At 54.3% G+C, this 21,805-nt stretch overlaps 1 protein-coding gene across 2 annotated transcripts in view; it reads left to right on the top strand.

Annotated features, from left to right (window-relative positions):
* WNT7A (Wnt family member 7A) overlaps positions 1-21,805 on the top strand; it is a 44,887-nt gene that overhangs the window by 11,661 nt on the left and 11,421 nt on the right. The window contains exon 3 of one of the 2 annotated variants that reach the window (XM_040994928.1): positions 4,274-4,545. In XM_040994928.1, coding sequence (XP_040850862.1) covers positions 4,274-4,545 — 272 coding nt within the window. The remainder of the gene's footprint in view (positions 1-4,273; positions 4,546-21,805) is intronic. The other variant, XM_040994929.1, reaches the window with a different exon arrangement.

Genomic DNA, 21,805 nt, shown 5'->3' with positions numbered 1-21,805 from the left:
CTGGCACATAGCCAAGTGTCCGTTGAGTGACAGGACAGGTGGGTGGCTTGCTCCAGGTTAGGGAGAGGGATGAGCAGGATCGTGTCCCGCAGGGCAGACAATCTCTGCTGCTAGAGAGGGCCAAGATTTCCAGGAATACACATGGTTGGTGACAGCTCCACCCAGTGGCTCCTTCCTAACCATGTGTGGGGGTTAGCTGGCTGTGCTGCGTGCCTGAGGGTCTTAGCCCATCTCTGGGCCTCTGTGAGCTAAGTGTCCCATCTGCTATCCCTGCAGCAATGAATCAGATGTCGGAGTAGCACAGGCTCAGATGTAACCACACAAGACCAATCAGGGAATTCTCCAACTGGGGGCCGTTCTTGCCTGGGAGAGTTCTCCAGAGTGGTTGGGGACAGCACGTGACCTCCAGGTTTGCATATCCTGGCTTCACCTGGGCAGCTAGCTTCCCACACTTGAGCTCACTTCCCCACCCCCAGAGTAAGGGAAGGAGGTATGGGTGCCTCTTGCCCTGAGTGTCCACCCTTGAAGATGCCAGGATGCTTTCCACTTCCTTTCCTGCCACAGCTCCGCGCACACAGGTGCAAGTGGATCTGGCAGTTCTTAGAGACTCTTTGTAACTACTCACAGCTGGGTGCCCTCTCCTGGTGGCCATCAGTGCCTTGGACTAGAGTGGGAGGAATCACTCTCTGGTGCAGTGATAGGCCAGGAAGGGAGGTGTGTGGGGCTGAGGGTGGGCACACCCACCTGGGGCCTTGAATTCAGTGCTGGCCAGTTTCAAGGTAGGTGATCCCAGCCAATCACTTTCCTTTTCAGAGCTCTCATTTCCTCAACTGTAGAATCTTGGCAAATGGGTGTCTGTTGACACACCATAGGTACTTCCTGTTTGCTCCTCCACCCCACGCCACACAGAATCTTCAAACCCTGGCCAGCCCTGAGCTGCTGATCTGGTACCAGTTCTGCTGTCTGGGTGGGGGAAACAGGGCCATGAGGGCTGAAGATCCTCACTGGCACCTGCCTGGTATTGAAAGGGTGCTGGTACAGAGCTGCTTCCTTGGGAGTCAGGGGGCGTCCTCTTCTGGCCAATGGCAAGCATGCAGTAAAGACAACTGGTGTCTGCTCAGAACTTGCTAGCATTCATTCAGTGGATCCTCGGTACTGTCACAGGCTCAGTAGAACCATTTCCCTGTTCTTGATGGATACGCGGATGATTGGGGTTCCCTCAGACTTGCCACTGGAGGTGTCCACGCTGGCACACAAATTAGGGTGCAGCACACACAGCCGTGTCTGGTGTCTGACACTGGTTAGGAACCCCAGCTTTGGTGCTGACTTGTGTGGGTACTGTGCGATTGTGACTTTAGTTATTCCTGTTGTGTGCCCAACAGCGTACTGTGGTGATGGGCACAGCAGAACCTTGTCTCTCGAGGACATCAGAAAGCTGTGTCCTGTAATGAGCTTTTCTTGTCTAGGTGTGCTGGGTGCCCTCTACCATGTTTGCACACACAATGACAAGGTGGCCTGACCACATGCTGTCGGCAGGTGTGCCTGTATTCAGTACCGTGTGGCTGTAGCTGTTAAGTACAGGGCTCCAAGAACATGATGCCCGGGGCAGGACAATATGCCAGCCTTCCAGGGCAGTGGGGGTGATTGGGTGCCAGCCATCCTAACACAGGGGAGGGTTTCCTTGTGGCTCGTAATCATCCCAAGCATAGTTATACCCACCACTGTTTGTTGAAGCACCTGCTGTGTGTCCCCCAACATCTGCTTCTCCCTCCTGGGTGGGTGCTATTAACCAAGGAAGATGTGGTGGCTCAGTGAGGTCAAGTGACTTTCCCAAGGTCAAGGTCACCCAGCACCACTTGTGGCACCATGGAGTCTGCTGATCCCTGGGTGTGGTTTGAAGAGGCCAGGTTCAGCAATGCTACCTGCTCCCCACCCCCTATGCTTCACAGCAAGCTAGACATTCCCCCAGCCTCATGGCCCTGCGCCCTAGATGACAGTGCCCAGTGTTAACCTTGCAGTTCCCTTGTTAGAAATTGTCACTGCCATCACTGAAAGGAGCTGCATAATGCTAGTGTGCAAGATCACTTCCCTGTGGCCTCAATGCCGTACACACAGATGAGGCTGAGCCCAACCATCAGAAGGAGGCGCTGTTCTCAGCCTCGCGGCCTGAGGACCCCCATGCGAGTACACAGTAGGACTCCTCCCTAGCCTGCACCCACCGATTTCTTCACCCTGCCCTTGGCCATGTTCCCTTGGGTCTTGTTCACTTATGCACTGGAGGTCCTGGAATCGAGTTGGGCCCTGGGACCAGTACCGGGGGTGGGGGTGGGGTGGAGGCTTTCTCTTTGTTTCTCTAGGCATCTTGGGACACACAGGGTTAGTCTTGGAGCACACAGGAGGACGCACTTGAGCCTTGAGTCAGAAACATGGCTGCCAATTCCCAGAGGCCCTGCTCTGGTCACGTCTTTCCCCCACCTCCTGTTCTCAAAGCTTTGCTTTGCTGGGATTCTGTCCACCCCTTCCCAGGAAATGTACCACCCAGCACCAGCTTTCTCCCAGTACCGTCCTTGTTGGGTCCCAGGCCTGGCCTCCTGTGCCCTCACAACCCGGAATGAGTAAGCTGCCTCCGCTGCTGAGGCCAGTAGCCCAAGCAGGAACACATTCCCTGCTGCTCTGCCTTGCCCTGCCCTGCTGTCCCTGCTGTCTTCAACACATGGCCTTGCCAGTTTCCCCTCTAAGGTACACCAAGGTATGGCTCACTAGCCTCAGGGCTACCCTGGGCCAGGCCCTCTGCTGGTGGTGGAGCTCCCATGAGTGTTTTCTAGTCTTAAGGATCATCCATGTGGAGAGTCAGGGGCCCAGTAGGTACTCCACAACAGCCTGGGCAATTCACAAAGGCTGATGGCATGCCAAGGCCAGAAGCTCCATGCCCCGAAGGCCACACCTGTGGACACTGTGTCAGGCGCTGGGCTGCACTGTTTGCCTGCACCCTCTCCTTAGTCTGCCCTGGCTATCTGGCAGGTGTTGTCTCTGCTCCACAGACAGGCTCTGGCTAGCAAAGGAACTCGCTCAGGTCCCAGGCAGTAAATACTGAGCTCCATGTCAATGGGGACACTAAAGGTAGCTGGCCTGAGTGGCCCGGATGCTGTCCTGTGGCAGGGACAGCAGTGATGGTGGGAGAGTGTACAGGCTGTTGGTGACTTAGCAGCCTGGTGAAAAGCATGAGGAGATAGGCACAAGAAACACTTGAGTGAGGGTTCCTGTGACATGTAGCTCCAAGCCTCATGGAGGTCACCTCATTGACCTTCTAACCCATTGGCGAGACTACCTAGATGTCCCCAAACACTGTCTCCTGGCCCCAACTGGCCTGGTCAGCTCTACTTGATTCACCTGCTCTGAGCCTCTTCTTGAAGAGGAAGCCCTCCTTGAAATCCAATCCCACTCCCTGGCTGTGAGTGCTTCCTTGCTGGGTACTCACTCAGGGCTTTAACACATGGGGGGCCTTGGTCAGTCTTCATGTCTGGGAACCCACTTTGTAGGTGGGGAGACTGAGGACCAGAAGAGCTCAGGGATGAGGTGATGGTGTCATATTTATTTTTGGCCTGTGTGTGATTCTGCCTCCTGCAGTGCCGCCTCTCAGAGGCCTGGCACTTTCACTGGGCTCGTTCACAGTCTGGAGGTGGCGACAGACATAGAGCAGGAATAGCAGTAGCCACCAGAACAAGAGCTAATGTGCCAGGTATGTGCCAGGAGCCAAGCACGGGACCAGAAGCTTTTTTCTGAACAGACTTATTATCTCTATTGTTTCATGAGGAAGGGGACACTGATATGTCCCCATTTCACAGCTGAGGACACCGAGGCCCAGGGATAGTGGCCACTGGCTGAGACAGCAGTGCTTGGGATGCAAGTCAGACCTTCTGGCTCCAGAGCTGGCTCGCCCTACAGACACCTGAGAAATGCTGCTTTATGTCAATAGGAGTGTTGAACATGTGTCCAGGTGCCATGCTTTCACATCCGGTGTGCTTGGGAGTGTGGAGTGGGTAGGGAATAGGCTACAGGGACCCTTGCCCTGCCCTGGTGAATCCCCCAAGGATTGAGGTTGGGGTGGATGGCTGCCTAACTGGGGTGCTCAGGCCTCAGTATCACCCCAAGAGGGGGCTGTTTGGAGGGCAGGATTGCAGCACTTGGGGATCCTGACAGTGAGCTCAGCCTGTCCCCCTAGCCAGGCCTGGCAATAGCTGACTGCACTCTGTACCCTTCTCTCCTCTCACAGGGAGCCGGGAGGCTGCCTTCACATACGCCATCATCGCAGCCGGCGTGGCCCATGCCATCACAGCTGCCTGTACCCAGGGCAACCTGAGCGATTGCGGCTGCGACAAGGAGAAGCAAGGCCAGTACCACCGGGACGAGGGCTGGAAGTGGGGTGGCTGCTCTGCTGACATCCGCTACGGCATCGGCTTCGCCAAGGTCTTTGTGGATGCCCGAGAGATCAAGCAGAATGCCCGCACTCTCATGAACTTGCACAATAATGAGGCAGGCCGCAAGGTAGGCAGCAGGGATGGAGCCACATATATCCCGGGCTTGGTGTCTGGGGAGGAGCTGCAGGGTTTCCTTGGTTTCTTTCTGCTTGGATTTGCCACTGCTCGGGGCTTGCATGGAGCAGGAAGCACATCCACTCCTGGAGATATTGTGTTTCCGAATCTCCCTTCAGACAGCTTGGCTGGCTCTCAGTGAGGCAGAGAGAGGGCCGATGTGCATACCTGTCTGAGGGTCCACAAGGACCCACTGTTCAAAACGTGGAGGAGGTGGGGGTTGGAATGAGCTTGTGGAGAGCTGTCCCCAGTGGCTCACCTGTCCATGGAGATGTTAGTCAAGATCTGGAGCTTAAAACAAAGAAGATGGATGTTCCCTCTTGCTTGACTCCCCATTCCTCCTGTGCCTAGTCTCGAAGGCACCCGACAAAGTCCTAGCATGTCTCATGGAAAAGGCTGGGGTAGAAAGTACACTGGATGCCCTATCCTGTGAGGAGGGCAGCAAGGGCTCAGCAAGGGCTCAGCAGGCCCAGAGGAAGGGACAAGGACCCACAGGGTGGGCTGTGTCACAGGCAGGCAGGCAGGCAGGCAGGCAGGTCTTGCCACCATTGAGACATGGATCAGGGACTAAGAAAGAAGTGAGCTCCCTGTGCCAGGAAGGATTCAAGTGGAGGCAACTTCAGCAGATTCTGTGAAGCCCCCAGGCCAGTGTTGCCTGGCAAGGGCTGTGTCCTGAGCTGGGGCGGAGGGTGGAAGTGGGCTAGGGACAGGCCTGACAGGGATGACATCTCAGAGCTGTCTTCCTCCTCCTGAGGGTACAACGGGCTGGCAGGTGTCCACGGTTCTGGCATCAGGATAGTGTCATGAAGGAGTGTCTGGAGGTCAGGCTGAGCACTGCAGTGACAGGACGTGTGCGGCCACCATCAGGGACCACAATACAGGCACCCATGGAGGCCAGGCAGAGGTAAAAATCAAGAGAAAGTATGTACAGACTGCAATGGCCCTGGCACACAGACCAGGTCTGGGGGGCATGTGCTGGCTTCACCAGGTGTGGTCTGTTGTGTTCTGTATTTCCAGCCCAATTTTTAGGGGCAATTGTTTCATTTCTAACTGTTCAAGCTTAAAAACTGGGAATTCCAAACCACTGTTTATTGGGGCTGAACTAGACACACCTACTGGCCAAGTGTGGGCTGTGGGCCAGGGGATAAAGTGGTGGGAATGCTGCTTTGGGGACCAGGCAGGCTTCTCGGCCGGGTCTGTCCACTCATGAATCCTCAGGAGTCCCAAGGAAGGAGTGTCATTATGCCCGCTTGAGTTACGGGACATCAGAGGCTGAGTCCTGAAGGCAATCAGAAACAAGGGCAGGATCTGAACCCAGCTCTCTGGATTCATGCTCTGTGAAGGATTCTTGGGCTGCCCAGGTCTACATGCAGCTGTGTGGCCTCCTTCCTGCATTCTCAGGTGAGGGGAAGAGACAAGGAGACCAGGCCGGTAGGCTTTCAGTCCAGGGCAGGGCTGTATTCCCAAGAGGAGAAGCAAGTCCCAGGGTATAGAGGAATGGGAAGGGCCGGGCAGACAACCCCCCTCCTTTCCGCTCGCCCGCCACATCCGGTGTGTCAGAGCCTCCTGGGGGCCGGTGAGTCACCCAGGGGAGCTGCTCACCTGGCCTGCCTGGGGGTGCTGTCCTGGTTAAGTCACGAGGCCCTGCCTGTCCAGTCGCGAACAGAGCTCCTGGGCAGAAGCACACACCTGCAGCCACATCCCCCTCCCTCCTCTGCCTCAGATGCTCATTGGGTCACAAGCAACAGGTCTTAGCTCCCTCCTGCCACTGAACCCTCACTTGCTGGAGGTAGCCCCCAGCAGTGCCAGCAGCCTCCTTCTCCTCTGTGGTGGCTGTGTAATGGGGCTCAAAGAGAGCACACAAATCAGCTTGGGGTAGAACAGCTGGGAGAGAGATTCATAGACCACACAGCCCAGCTAGTCACGAAGCTCAGGCTACTCTTTGGTGGAGTTGACACCCATCCTTAGGCAAGGTGGACCCGAGCACTGTCAGTGTTCACAAGACCAACTCTAGTGGAGGATGAAGGCCACCCCGAAGTGAGTGAGATGTAGCTGGGCAGAGAAGAAAGGTGAGGACAAGATTTAGGGGTAGGCACAGGGGACAAAGGTGAGTGCCCAGAGCCTGCTGGCCTGCAGAATCACTAGCCAGGGCAGGGGTGCAAGCCTTCTGTCTAGCTCCACATCCCCGTGGCTGCCTTTTCCTAAGCATCCAGGTCCCAGACTCCTGTGGAAGCTTTCCTTTTACACCCTTCCTTTCCTTGTCCCATGTGCTGCCTCTGCCTGAGTGGCTTTCCCCTCCCCTGTATCTCTTAGATCCAGCCTTGTCCAGAACCTGCCTATGCCAGGCACTCTAGAAATAAACCTGGAGTGACTGGGTAACCATCTGCTAGCCTCTGGGGAGTCACTGCTGGTTCTGGAGCAGGGAGCAGGGCAGACATCATAAAGTCAGATTCCTGAGAGGCTCAGGGAGGCCATGGCAGGGCCAGGTGTGGGGTCTGGGCAGGGCACAGACCACCTGACCTGAAAGTTCTGAGCAGATCCAGTCCTCTCAGCCTTGTTCTTGTTGGGGAGGCCCCTGGGAGTGGCTTCTTGGGGAAGCAGCTTGGCCAGTGCTGTTCCATTACTGGGAGGTGGAATTGGAGCTCCTGTGTGTACATAGGGAAAGCCTGAGTGACCGTCAGCCCCACCCCTTGGTGCCATACAAGAAAATTAAGGCCCAGAGTGGTGCTGGTCCTCAGGCACTTGGGCAGAGGGCACAAAGCTGGGCATGAAGATAGACTCCCACCCTGCCCCAGGTGATCAGATCCTCACTCTCCTAACAGCCCAGACATGGATTTACTTGGGCAGGAACCCTCATGAGACCTCCGTTTCCCCACATGTCAGTTGGGATAGCCAGGTCCCAGGAACCATGAAATGTGCCATGTATCAGGAGGCACCCATCCCCACCTGGGGTTCCACAGCAGCAAAGGGGCCAGCGCCACTCCTGGATGAGCGTGTGGCTTGGAAAGGCACACCAGTGCGTTTAGCACCCGCCGCCTTGCTCCTGCTGCCAGGAGACAAGACTCGACCTGACTGCAGGCTCTGGCGCTGCTTGGCAGCTGGGCTGGGAGGAGGGGGCAGGGGCCCAGGGAGTAGGGACAGGAGGGCCTTCCGTAGCACAGTGCTGCCGCGAGCCCCTGGGCTTCCCATAAGCCTCCAGGTGCCGTCTGTGCCTGGGCAGAATCAGGCCCTGGCTGGAGGGCATGGCTGTGGGGGTTGCAGAAGTAGGGGAAGCAGGCTGCGGGCCTTGTCCTGCAGGTCACTCAGCAGTCACTTAGGGGATTGCAGCAGGGCTGCTCACAGGGCCCTTATAAAGGGGGGTGGGGTGCTAGAATTGTAGTCTCTCACATCAGCATTTGGGGATTCTAGTATTTAAGTCCCATAGAGCTGGGTTGTTGTAGGTGGTGGATGTTGGGGTCACATTCTGGCAGGTGGGGTTGGAATGGGAGGGTGGAGCATGGAGTTGGAAGTTGAAATGAAATGTGCAGTAGAGCCATTTCTTCCCAGCATGCAGCAGTGGGGAATATACTAGGCACAGTCCTTGCCTTTGGGATGCCCAGCCTGGAATGAGTCAAATAAGAGCAGCAAAAACTCTCATTCTGTCTGTACATGGCAAGAGCAAGCTTGGCAAGGAGGACAGGGAAGTAGGAGAAGGGTCCTCTACTAAGGCCTTTGAGTAGCAGTCCTCTGGGCGGATGTAACCGTGAGAAGGAAGAGGGCAGTTCTAGTGGAGGCAGGTACCTCTGCATGGCTGATATCCTCAAAAAGCATGGCTTGGGGAAGCTCTGTGTAGCCAGGACTGGGGAAGAGGAGGCTGCAGAGGAGGCTGGAAGCAAATGCAAGACCTTGAAGGCCAGGTCAGGGTGTCTGGGAGTGGCATGGTGGGGAGGGCTCTGGACAGGTATGTGGCACTGGCTGCTACACAGTGGGGATCGCAGTGCAGGGTCTGTGACTACTGGGGGTGCCTAACCCCAGAAGGGGCCTCAGGTCATTGTGGGGAGGCATTTTAGGAAACACTGGAGGGGACTGTGTTTGGTGAGAATGGGTAGGGGCTACTGTCCTGAGTTAGGAGCTGGGAGGAGGAAACTGGTTTTCCAGGGACATGATTAGGGTGCTGTAAGGTGCATCCTGGGCCACAGGATGGGTGGCCCTTGGGACAACAAAGCAGATGTTGGAGGCTTCGGGCTCCTTACTGTATCCGCTTCCTGGCATCCATCAGTGAGAGGTGATCTCCCCCCAGTAACCCCCACTGCCTGGATTCACTGTGACAGGCTGTCATTGGGAATTCAGGAGGGCGAGCTAGGAGGCAGGAAGAGGAAGGGAGACCCCAGCCCTTCCAAAGGCATCCTGGAGCCCCCCTAGGGATAGTGCCCCGAGGCTCAGGCCACACCCTGAGTCAGCCTTGGCGAGTTCTGGCCATGGGACCTCCTGCCTGGACAGAGCCTCTGTGATGACAGCGCTGCACCTGGCTGGCAGAGCCAAGCTTGGCTGTACCTGGAAGTGCATACACCAGGGAGATCTGGGGGCCTAGGGCAGGGCAGGGCCCTCAGCACACCCTTCCTGGGAGTGTGGAGCCCAGGAGAGGCAGCCGAGGGCCAAGGGGCTCAGCTGGGATGGGGCGGCCCCTGCTGGAATGCATGCTTGCTCCAAGGGAGGTGAGCTCAGGGGGATGGAATTCCCCCAGTGTAAAGTCACCTCCCAGTCCCTGCACAGCCTCTTGTTCACAGGGGCATGTGGGTCTTGTCCCTTCCTGCCCTGCCCCGTCGGGTCGGGTGGCTTCTGGGAGCTGGGTTCCTGCTCCTGCAGCCTCAGTGAGTCAGGGGACAGTAGGGACCCAGCCTGGCAGCTGGGGTGGGGCACAGATAAGACTTGCTCAGCTATGCTCCTCTCTGCTGTCCCAAGGGCCACTTGCATACTTGCCAGGATGGAGTGCTTGGCAGTGGCATGTCAAGGGCCCTGGGGGCCAGGCACTGCCTGACCACGCTGGGAGGAGGCACAGCTGCGGTTCTTACTTTCACAGAAGAAATAGGGGGAATCTTCCAGTTTTAACCTGTGAGGGGGTAAGACTGGGTTGTGTGACCATGGGCATCTATCCTGTCCACAGCTACCCTGCCCTGCTCACCACTCTTCTGCCATGCACCCCTGGAATCAGCTTTGCTCCCGTCAGGGTTGCTGCACCTGCCATCCCCTTATCCAAGATGTTCTCCTGTGGAAACTTTGCATACATAGTTCCTTCTATTCCTTCTTGTCTCCACTCAAACGTCGTGTTCTTAGAGAGGCTGTCCCTCACTTGTCTCCCCAATGTCCTCTTTGTACACTACCTCGCTTATTTCCCATGTCAAGCCACTGGAATGACCCTGGTTTATTCGCACAGCTTTCTATGGTTTTATCCAAGGCCAGCACCACTGGGGTAGAGGTGGCCAAAGTTCACGGGTTCCTGGCACAATCTAAGTGCTCGAGAAATGTTTGCCAACTGAATGAATGACAGTTCTCTTGAGGAAGGGTACTAAGAGTGGTGTCACCAGATATCCTCCAAAGACAGAAATTCCAGTTCAGCTTGAATTGGAAATGAACAAGTGATTTCTTCAGAGGAAGTACTTACACTAAAATATTATTGTTTTTTTTCTGCATCAGATTTAACTGAATAGTTTTTTTTTTTTAAAATACAACACAGATTGAGATAATACTAGATACCCACACAGTCAGAATGCAGACCCTGTGTGTCCTTTGTCCCATATCTCCCCATGCACTACCGGCTTAATCTGCAAAACTGTGGCTACTGATCACAAGGACACAGGGTCAACTTCCCTGCCTCCCTGAGGGATCCCTAATTCCAGCCACCAGGGCTCTGTTCTCCTCCACATCACTCTGTCCTGTCTGGAGTGTTTATGAATGGAATCATCCAACATACAGTTGTATGGATTCACTTTGTCCCATTCAGGGTCCCCTGGTGAGCGTTCGTTCGGTTCACAGTGTCTATCAGTGGCTCCTTTACTTCCCTGAATGCACACATGCTGGAGAGATGCTTCAAAGCTGGTTTGGCCACTCTCCTGGGGAAGGATGGCATTTGTGTCCTCATCAATGTTAGTGCCTGTGACCCTGAACCTCTTTCCCTGTGCTTGCTGGCCAGTTGTGTCTCCACTTCTGGATCTTCTGCTCATGTCTTTTGTTTACTTTTTCATTTGATTGCTAATGTTTGGAAACAATCATTTATTCACTTGAAGGGCAGAGTGAGAGATAGAAGAATGACCTTCAATCCCCTGGTTTACTCCCCATGTGGCTGCAATGCATGGGGCTGGGCCATGGCAGAAACCAGGAACTGAGTTCAGTCCAGGTCTCCCAGGGGACAGGAAGCCGATTACCTGAGCCGCTACTGCCATTCCCCAGGGTCTGTGTTTGTCAGGGAGCTGGGGTTAGGAGCGGGAGCCAGGTGCTGAGCTGAGGTGCTTTGATGTGGATGTAGGCATTTTAACCACCTGGTTGTCTTCTACCCAAAAATTATCTTTTCATGTTAAAAACTGTACCTTTTTAAATTGTGCATGCAATTCAGTCACATGAACCATGTCCATAGTATTGTGCCACCATCACCACTGTTAGTCTCCATGCCACTCTCCCAGCCCCTGGTACCAACATCCCTGTGTGTCTGATCCGGGCACCTCATTGATGTGGATCCACACAGCATTTGTCCCCTGTGACTGGCTTATTTCACACAGTGTCTTATAGGTTCTGCCATTCTTTCTGCATTATCTATCCCTTGAATAAGGTATGAACATGTGTTTATGTTTGTTTATGTGCTGACTCTTGTTATGAGTTGTTCATGTGCAGTGCCCAGGATAACTGTGGGATTGGATTAGAGCTGGACATTCTTCCTGTCTTAAGCCCAATTAATAGAGGGAACCAAAGCTCAGACATGGAGGGTTCTTGCCATGGCCATACATTCCAAGAGAGTGGAGGAGCAGAATTGGCAGCCAGCTGCTGACTCAAAGCCCCTTCCTGTGGCTATTCAAGGTGGGAGTTGGAGGCACTGGGCCAGATGAAGGCTGCAGTGAGAGCCAAGAGGGCTGTGGCAGAGCTGGGAGCAGCCCAGTGGGAAGAGCAGGATGGGGAATGTGGGCACAAAGGACAGAGCTAGGATGGGACTGGGTCAGGAGCCTCAGGGACAGACCAGAGGGTGGCAAACCTGGGCTGGGGTGGAGGACACCCATGGGGCCTGAGGTTTTTTCCAGTTTTCTCTGATGACACACTGGGCAGGGCCCAGTCAGGTCCTGTCAGTGATGCCATGTTGATAACGATGGTCAGTGCCAGGGAAGGGAGGAGACAAGATAAGGGCAGCCATGGGGGCAGGGAGCCTGGCCAGCCAGGAGCAGCACCTCCCACAGAAAAGGGAAATATCCCAGAGGCTACTCCCCAGCTCAGAATCTCCCCCACCCCCACTCCAAAGCTGGCACGAACACAGGCAGCCAGGGGCAGGCTCAGTGGGAGTGGCTGGACATCTGGCCCCAAGAGGGCTTACACAGCTCAGCCTGAGAGTGGGGCAGCCTCGGGGAGCATTGCTGTCCTCCAGCTGCATAGATGGACCAGGAAGGGCTGGTGGGAGGGTTCCAGGGAAGGCGGGAACTGTGGGCTGGAAGAACACATGGGCTGAAGGTGGGTTCCAGCTTTGGTGGGAGCTTGTGCCAGGAGCAAGGGGTTAAGGTCCCTTGGCAACTACTGCTTGGCTGAGAGAATATAGAGACCCATTTTTCTGTCTGTGGCACCGACTCAATCCCAGATCGTCCCATGAGCTTAGCCAGCTCTACTTTGTCCACTTCCCAAAAGGGAAAACAGCAGCAGAGAGAGGTGAAGATCCTTTCCCCAGGCCACATTGCTGGCCTGTGCACCCTGTACCCAATCATTCTGGTTCAAGACCTCTGAGCCACTGAGCAACCCCAGGGCCTTGGATACTCAGGCTCTTCCTCATCCTCTTCTGGTCCTTGGTGTCCTATGATTCTAGGGTGCAGACCTAAGAATCTCAGGTGCTCTGACTTGGGGGTTTGCAGACCATGGACTGCAGCCCCCAGTGACTCTTCCATCTGGTCAGGGGTGGGCACTTGTGGTCCTCTCCCACCCTGGGCTCTATGGACCTGGCACTTCGGCTTCTGCTTGGGAGGGGACCCTTAAGGTCAGGAGGGAGCTTGACTGTGTGGAGAGTGGGCATCTGCACGCTACCTCTCCCAGCAGGTGAATATATTCAAGGTGAGCCTGGATGAGGGGACACATGATGGGGCATGTCCAGGAGAGCCCTACTTGGGCTAGAGACCCAGGTGCTTCCTATGTAGGCTCTGAGCTTGCTCAGCCTGAGGAGCAGGCTGGAGGATTGTGTCCTCTTGTCCTACAGAGCATGCCTGCCCTCCAAGGTGGTCACAACCTTCACCTCGGCATCTCCAGAGCCCTGTTCAGAGCTACAGGGTCACCCCAAACCCAGGCCAGTGTCCAGAAACAGCCCGTGGGGGCTGTGGGCAGTCAGCGTGGGAGCTGCCTGGCCACTCCCTCCCAGGTATGCACTGAGTGGGGTAGCATGAGGATTCCTGTTGTGACAGAGGAAATGGGATCTAGAGTCTGACCCTGGCTTTGCCACCTCCTGGCTGTGTGGTCCTGGACATGCTTCCCTGCCTCTCTGTGCTGCAGTTTCTTCATCAGAAAACAGTCCATAAGAGCTCCATGGAGGACTGAGAGGCCAAATGATGGAGTGAATTTACAGATGTCTGTGCTGTCCAGCAGGGCCCCCATAAGCCTCGTGCAGTTTTTACATTTAGGTGAATCACAAGCACATGGCATTATGGCGGAGCAGGAAAAGCTGCCACCTGCAACATCACCATTCCATATGGGCACTGATTCATGTCCCAGCTGCTCCACTTCAAATTCAGTTCCTTGGTAATATCCTGGGGAAAGTAGCAGGAGGCATTTCAGTGTTTGGGCCCTGCCACCCACATAGGAGACATAGATGAAGCTCCTGGTAGCTGGCTTTAGCCTAACCCAGTCCTGGCAGTTGCAGCCATCTGGGAATGAAACAGCAGATCAAAGACTTCTCTCTTGTAACTCTGACTTTCTAAGAAATAAATAAGCCTTAAAAGTATAAGTCCTCAGCCCACACTTCCAGAGCTTGGTAGCCACGTATGACTGGTACTGGCCACAATATTGGACAGGGCCATGGCCACAGGAAATCCTGTGGGTCTGTGCTGGAGTTGGGGTGGTAGGCAGAAAGATAGTGCCAGAGGGGTTAGTTCTGGGGACCCAGGAAAGTCTGTGCAGCAGTGGGCTCCTTCCCTCCCACCCCTGCCTCCAGTAAGCTCAGGGGTCTCCAGTGCTGGCCATCTGGAAGGAATTCCCAGTGTGGCTGCCACCCTCAGTCAGGGGCTCATTTGAAAGTGACCTGTGGTAGGGAGGGGACAGCTTGAACGAGGCCCTGAGAGCCTCCCAGGTGAGGTAAAGTCCGGGCTCAGTTACACTGTGGTGAGACCGAGTCATAAGGCGCCCACTGGGGACAATTGGTGCCTTTGTGCTTGGGAGGGACTGGGAGTCCCGGGTGTTATCAAATCTGCCTGGATCAGGGGAGGGTGGGGGAGGCGGTCAAGGGGAGGAGGTAAGAGTGGTCCCATGGGGAGGAGGGAGTGGAAGGACAGCCTGGTGATTGGAGGAGCTGGCCCAGGAGCTACAGTCTTCTGCGATCTGGGACACTTGCATGTCTTTGGAGGCCAAATGCAGGTGATTATGTCCCCAAAGGACTCCCTACTTGGCACAAAGGAGTCCAGAAGCCATCAGCATACATCCAAGACCAGCACTGGCTCTTTTCCAGGGCCTGGGTTCTGCCTGCTTGCCCTGGGTAAACCCATTTAATCTGTGTCCTAGGGGGCACCTGGTCAGCACCATATCGCAATGGGCAGCTGAGGCCCAACAAGAGACTCAAACAGCGTCTCTGATGCTCAGGCAGTCCTAGGGCTGTCTTGATCTCAGACCCTTCCTGCACTGAGCATGAGGACCATGCTGGGGCTGGGAGTGGAGTGGCAGAGCCCAAGCAGCAGTGGACAGGGATGTGGCAGTACTTGGATACTCCCTGCCTGGTACGCTGGTCCCACTTAAGGGAAGATGGGCTCCTTAGTGCACCATGCAAGTTTTAATATCAATGTTTTACTTCGGTGGCTCTTCCCAACTCTTAGGCCTGGTAGCATGCCACAAGGTCCTAGGGAGATGAAGCAGACCAGGAAGCCATTGAGATTGGTGACTTCATGGGACAGGCTGTTGTGATATCATGCTGCGGCTCCCCTCCCCAAGGCAGGCAATAACCAGCTGGTCTATCAGTCATGTCTGAGCAAGGTCCCACCCCATCGTTTCCAGCCCCACCACAGATGCCCAGGTCAAGCTGCATTTCAGACCCTACACTGTTGCCAGTGAGGCCCAGCCTTTTATCCTTAGGCTATCTCTGCACTTCACTGCTGGAGGACTCCACTGCCCCCGGAAACACGTGCCCCCTGCCTGACTTGGGCTCTTCTTCCCACACAAGTTCCCTCCCACAGAACAGGAAACGGTGACTCCATCCTTTTGACTGTGGAGGTCAAAGCCTTGGTGATGGCCTGGCCCCTCCTCTGTCACCCCCAGCAGCATCTTTTCAGAACCTGCCCCCTCAGAGGGCCCCTTCTTCCTTGGAGTAGAGACTGAATTTTCCCACCATCAAGATTGTGAGTGGCATGGGTCCCTGTGCCTCTCTATGTTTCCTTCTTTCCAGTTCCTCTTCACTCACCTACCCCATGCTCATTGTCCACCAAACACACTGAGTCCATGCCCAAGCCAGGCCCTTTGTACCTGCACTTCTCCCTGCTATGGCACTCTCCCCCTAGACATTCGCCTCTGCATGGCCTCAAATCCTTGTTTCCAAGTAGCCCCTCCAACGGAGGCCTCTCCTGACCAGCCCCTGGAAGTTGCCCTGCTCTGTCTTACCACTTCCTGTTCCTTCCTGTTTCACTTTTCTCCATAGCACTTTCAATCAGCTGACATACCATTGGTGGTTTGCCGAGCAGTCTCAGTGTGTCTGGGCAAAACTAGAGCATTTGCTGAAGCAGCCTCTGCAGGTACAGGCCTGGGCAGAGGCTCCTTTCCCACCTGCCTAACTCAAGCCTGTGCCTTTCATAGGTGTGTGCCAGTGTGGCCACAGTACATGAATATTTTATTTAAAACCCTGCTGCAGCACTTGTCTTACTCCAGGCACTGTTCTCCACACCAGATATACATATTCATTTATAAGATTTCCTCTCCCTGCCCTCCCCTCTCCTCCCTGAGAACCTAGTGAGGCAAGTGCTGTCATGATGTCCTTTTACCAAGAAGTTAGGCAGCTCACTCAAGGTCACACAGTAATGAGTTGAGAGCCAGGCTATGAATCCAGACAGTCTCCATCTATCTATCTGGGGACTGCATTCTTACTATATTTGCTCTCTTCTTTGCATTCACTCACTCACTCATTCATTAACTGTTTCTGGAGTTTTTTTTTTTTTCTGGGTGTTGGGTGCAAAGTTTTAGATATTCACCAGTGACTGAAAACTGTTCCTAGGCAGTCAAGTAGGAAGTTCTGAGCAAACAAATAAGAGAAAAGGAGATGTAGATTCATTTGGCAAACACCCACTGATATCCAGTGTGTGTCAGCTCTGCTTAACCCTAGAAAACTGATGTAGAAGACCTAATTTCCATGTTTGAGGGGTTTACATTGAAGGGCAGGGTAGAAGGGTAAATTATTGCATGGAAACATGACAGGATGAAGAGGATTTGGTAAGACAAAGTTCAGAAAACAGAGACTCTAGTATGAGGACTAACCCTTTGGATAATGGTTGAGTGGTAAGCTGGCTGGGTGGGTGGGTGGATAGGGACACAGATATTTAAGGAAGTGAACAGTATTTGGAAGGATGACTGGGTGAATGGTCACATGGATGGATGGATGGATGGTTGGTTGGATGTTAGCAGATGGATGGATGGATGTTTGGATGCTGAATGGGTGGAGAGTCGTTTGGAAGGAGGGGCAGTTGAATGGAGGGTGAAAAGCTGAGCTCATTGCTGGAAAGTTGGACACTTTCCCAGTGAGATCACCAGACCAGCTGAAATAAAGGGTTGGAAATCCATGCATTCATTCGTTCAACAAATATTTATCAAGCGCCTATTTATGCGTCCAGTACTGTTTTAGGCACTGGGATCAGTCATTGCCCTCGCCTTTATGGAGCTGATGTTCCAGGGGAAGGCAGATGACTAACGAGTGAAGAGAGAGGGAGAGTGAGAGAGAGGGAGGATGCCTTGTCCTCGCATAGGGCATGCTGTGGTGAAGATAAAGGAGGAGAGGGAGGGGAGGGGGTTTCTTTTGGAGGGATCAGGAGAGGTCCCTTCTCAAGCTGAGGGAGGTCTCAAAAGAAAGTGAGGCTCCTGGGGAATCTCGTTTGAGTCAGAGGGAACAGCAAGTTCAAGTGCCTAGAGGCAAAGGGGCTGGTGTGGCTCCTACCCAGTGAGCAATGAGCTGGGTTGGGGGGCGGGGCGCAGAGGGGGAGGAGGCAGAGTGCTCACATCCATGAGTCTGCGAGTTTGGGAGTGTAAGGTGCAGGGGGTCACTGGCCCAGCACTCCTGGACTCTGTGTTGGGCTCAGGGGTGGGCTGTGCCCTGGAAGCCAGCACAGAACAGTGAGCCTGGGTGATTTGCCCCTGTGAGGGCACACCCTCCCTGCACCCCCTGGATTGGTGCCCAGCTGGGAGGCCTTCAGCATTTTAATCACAGCTCCCAGCTCTCAATGGTTTATAGCTGAAGCGTGAAACAGGCCTTGGGCACCTTGCACTCCCCAGTGATTCACTTGCTCACCAGTTCTATATTTAGTGTCATTTAGTGCTTATTGGCCAAGTTTGCAGAGAGAAAGGAGAGGAGAATTTGGGGGAAACTGGTGAGTTTAGTTTGGGGGTTTTATAGACATGCAGATGTGTTTCTCAGTTGCTTTTGAGGATTACTTCTCAGCCTTTACAAAGTAGCAGGTGCCCAGGCCCCTTCTAGCCTGCCCTTCCTTTCTCAGGCAAGTAGTGTGTGCTTCTGGGTGAGAGTCAGGTATGAAGGACACACACAAGATGTGCCACCCAGGGGGACAGACTCTGAGTCCTCAGCATTTCATACCACACATGGTGGGAAGGTGGCCTCGGGCCACATGCTCTTGCTCCTACCTGAAGCCAGGCCGCAGCCTCCGCAGCCTCCAGCCCAGCATTCTACAGATTCTCAAGCCCGATTGGCCATGGAGTCCCTAGACAGTCTATCATTGCACACATTCCCCATTGCACCACCAAATGCATGCAAGGCCTGAGAGTCTGCATTCACAGCAATGCTAACAGCCACATTGCTGGTTGCTGTGGTCTGAACATGTCCTCCCCAAGTTCATGTGTAGGACACAGAGGCCCCGTATTCATATGTGGAGGACAACTGGGTCCGGGACCTTCGGGAAGTGATTAGGGCAAAATGAGATCCTGAGGACAGCATTAAGTGGCTCTATATGGAAGGGAAGCAAGATCCCTGCAGTGGGATGCCCCCTGCCAGGTTAGGATGCACCAAAAAGGCTGCCACTGAGGCCAGCACCATGTCCTGTGTCCCCATTCCCACTAGCCTCTAGAACGATGAATTAAATTCACCTCCATCCTTCATACTTGCCTGGCTGCGGTATTTGATTATCAACAGAAAACAGATTAAAACTCTGGTCTTGGGACACTACTTGAGCATGAAGATTTTGACCAGCATTATCCAATAAGAATAGGATAGAGACCATGTGGGTACCACATGTTCATGTAGTCACATCAGAAAGGTAAGTCATTCGATGTAATCATATCTTTCATTCTAGCTATATAGCCAAAATATTGTCACTTCAATACGTAATCAGTATAAAAATATCAGGCTCTTTGGCATTCTGTTTTCTCCTGTCACACATCTTTGGAATCTGGTGTTTGTTTTACACTCAGAGCAGGCCTCACTTTATATGACCATGTGGCTAGTAGCTTTCATTTGAGGTAGCACAGGTCTGAAGCTCTCAGAGAACACTCCTGCTGACCTCATGGTGGTATGGTTCCAGTCCAATCTCCTACAGCAAAACTTGCTGCCCTAGCTGGAACAGAAACCGCCAAATTCTCAGTGGTAGTGAGGCCAAACCACACCAGAAACCACCATGTCAGCCTCTAGGTAGAGGTATGTTAGGGCTAGGGTTAGGGTTAATGTGTTCTGTTTATCCCTGACTTAGAGGTACAGTGAAGGGTCAGGGAGATCTCCAGCTGCTGACTATGTTTGATGGAGGCAGGGATTGAGGCTGACAGACCAGCAGGAACTCATCAGAACCTTACCATGGCAGGAGCAGCTAGACTTGCTACCCAGCTCCCAGGGACGCAGGACCAAATGGGGTCCTGGGCTTTGATGGATGTGTCACATTCCATCTCATGGCCCCCTGGACAGGCTACCATCCAGGTGCTATGCATTCTCAGAGCACCCCAGTGGTGTACAAACCCTCTCACTACTGATATTCTGTGCTTTGTAATGTCAAAGTCACACAACTGGGAGGGAAATCTCTAATAACAGGGCTTTCCCAGGGTATGAACAAAGGCTAGGATAGTGTTCTGGGACACATTCACGCCCAGGCCTGAGTGGCCATTGGTGGGTTCCAGGACAAGGTCAGTTAGTCCTGAAAAGCTGAGGTGTGTTACTCCAAATACAGTTCACTGGCACTCCTGGTGCTGATAGGGACTGACAAGTTCTGACTGGCAGAGGGGTCGGCTGCCAGGCAGAGCTGATCTCAGGGTCATGGTGGGCAGTGCCATCGTCATCGTCATCAGTTGCTAAGTGGAAATCATCTTGAACACAGGAGAGTCCTTAGCTTGGTTGTGAGGCAACTGGAGCAGGAATTGTGACCCACTCCTCCGCCACAGTGAAGTGTGGCAGGAGGGACTCAGCTCTGGGGACATTTGGGGACAAGTGTTGACATGGGTATGCTTGTCCACAGTGCTCACCTTGGCTACCGTACCACTCTGAGTTGCATTTTCTTGGGCTGCTTCCCGAAAAAGCCCAGGTTTGTGGCCAGCAGAACAGGTGAGACTGGGCAGGCACAGGCTTGAATCTGATGGGTAACATGGACCAAGCACACCTGGCTCTGGGTCCCCATGGGATGGCCAAGGCCTTTCAGGTGAGCAGGTGCCATGGGCCCAAGATTGGCCCTTGTTGGTTGAGCAGATAGTGGCCAATTCATGGCCAAAGTTGGCTGAGGGGGTGTGAGCTGGCATGAGCACACAGGGCTATGAATGTGGCCAGGCCCTGCAAGCTGAAAGCCTTTTGGAAAGGGTGTGAGTGTGCACATGTGGAGAGTGTGGTACTGAGTGGGTGGTGGGCAGAACCTGTGCGCGCTGCACGAGCTCCCTCACCTGGAGACCTGGCTAAGGGCAAGGGTGATGTTAAATGCACAAGCTCCTCCCAGGAGCATCCATGAGTGGACATCAACCATGCACTCCCTACTGTGACCCCTGCCCTGGTGCTGGCTTCGAGGCTCCCCTGAAGCTCATGCTCTCTTGGGGGAGAAGAGGCAGTGGGACAGTGATGACAGTGACTTCTGTTAACAGTGAGTTCTGTGGTGCCTTGGGTTACACTGTCACCTCTGTCCTTGGCATCACATTGGTGTCTGCCTGAGGCCAATCTGGTAGTGGAAAGCTGGGATAGAGAGAAGATAATGCTGATGACCATGAGGTGAACACTGGAGCTACTGAGGCAGGGAGTTAGCCTGTGGCTTCTCTTGCATTGGTCTCTGCATCTTTGTCCAGTTCACTTTGGCTACCCTAATGTCCTATGTCCAGTTTCCTCCACACTGTGGTCACAGCAAGTGCCTTATCCTCCAACACACCAGGTGTTCCCTGCCCAGGGCCTTGGCAATACCCATCCCTCATCCCAGAGCCCTTTTTCTCACTCTCTGGACACAAACTTCCCTCCTCCCCTTCCATCTGCTCCCACTGCAGCTTTCCAAGAGCACTTCCCTGAGCCCTAAACCCCAACCCCCGTCCAGCTGAGCATTGCTCCCTTGTACACATCAGCACTGGGCTTGGGCTACACACATTTCCTTTACAGGATGTTGATGATCCACTCCCTGCTATGCCCCAGGACCTAGACTGGCCCTCAGGAGGCAACCCATGCATGTATGACTAAAGCAGAAACAGAGGAACTGATTGGGATGAAGAGATGAAGAGTGACCTCAGGAGGAGCTGGGCAGACAGAAAAAGAGGAGGGGCTGGGGCAGACAGAAAGAGCAGCCTGGCAAAGGCCTCACATGGAAGGGAGCATGGAGGAGCCAATGCCAGAAGAGGAGTCATAGCTCTCAGCAGGCTCTCCCTTAGGATGCCAGGTGCCCTCTGAGCAGGTCCCCGGGGAGACCATGTAGAGGACAGACCAGAGGCGCCAGGAGATGCAGGGGGGCATGAGGGGCAGGCTCAGCTTTTCTGGGAGTGGGCCCTGCCAGCCAGTACCCAGGCCCTGGAGTATGAAGGCAACCAAGTCTTGGCTGAAAGATAGGGACCAGGGCAGGGGCCACATGGTGGGACTTTTAACACCTCCACCTCCAACATGGGCTTGGCCACGTGTGTGTGTGTGTGTGTGTGTGTGTGTGTGTGTGTGTGTGTGTGTGTGTGAGGGGCAGGAGCACAAGTGCGTGAGCTCATGTGTGCTGTGTGAGTGTGAACACAGAGGGGCTGTGGCTATGAGGAAACAGGTACAGGTGTGTCTGCTGTGGAGCAGGGTGCTAGTACATCCTGCCTGGGAGGTGTGTGTGGGGTGTGGTTGCCCATGAGTGTGACCCAGGAGGAAATGAGCCAGGGGTGAGGGGTTCTTGCCCCCATGGCAAAGCTGACATACGGAGAGCCATGAGAGCTTGGCGACAGAGCCTGGCTTCTACTTTGGGACCATAGGAGGCACAGATGGGATGGTGCCCAGGCTGGGGCTGGGTTTTAGAAGCCTCAAGCTAAATGAGGAAATGTCTCTGTAGTCTAGGCTGCAGCCCTTCTTCCCACAGCCCAGGACAGCCTTGGGCCCCATGTGTGCTCAGAGCTACCCAGTGTGCCTTGCGGTGGCCCTGCACTATGGAATGCAGCTTCCCCAGTAGCCCCACCTGCAT

This window comes from Ochotona curzoniae, unplaced genomic scaffold (genome assembly GCF_017591425.1).
Source record: "Ochotona curzoniae isolate NIBS_2020 unplaced genomic scaffold, NIBS_Ocur_1.0 contig_908, whole genome shotgun sequence".
In the NCBI taxonomy this organism is placed as follows: Eukaryota; Metazoa; Chordata; class Mammalia; order Lagomorpha; family Ochotonidae; genus Ochotona; species Ochotona curzoniae.
The sequence above is the reverse complement of the archived record's forward strand: the minus strand, read 5'-3'. Positions and strand labels throughout refer to the sequence as shown.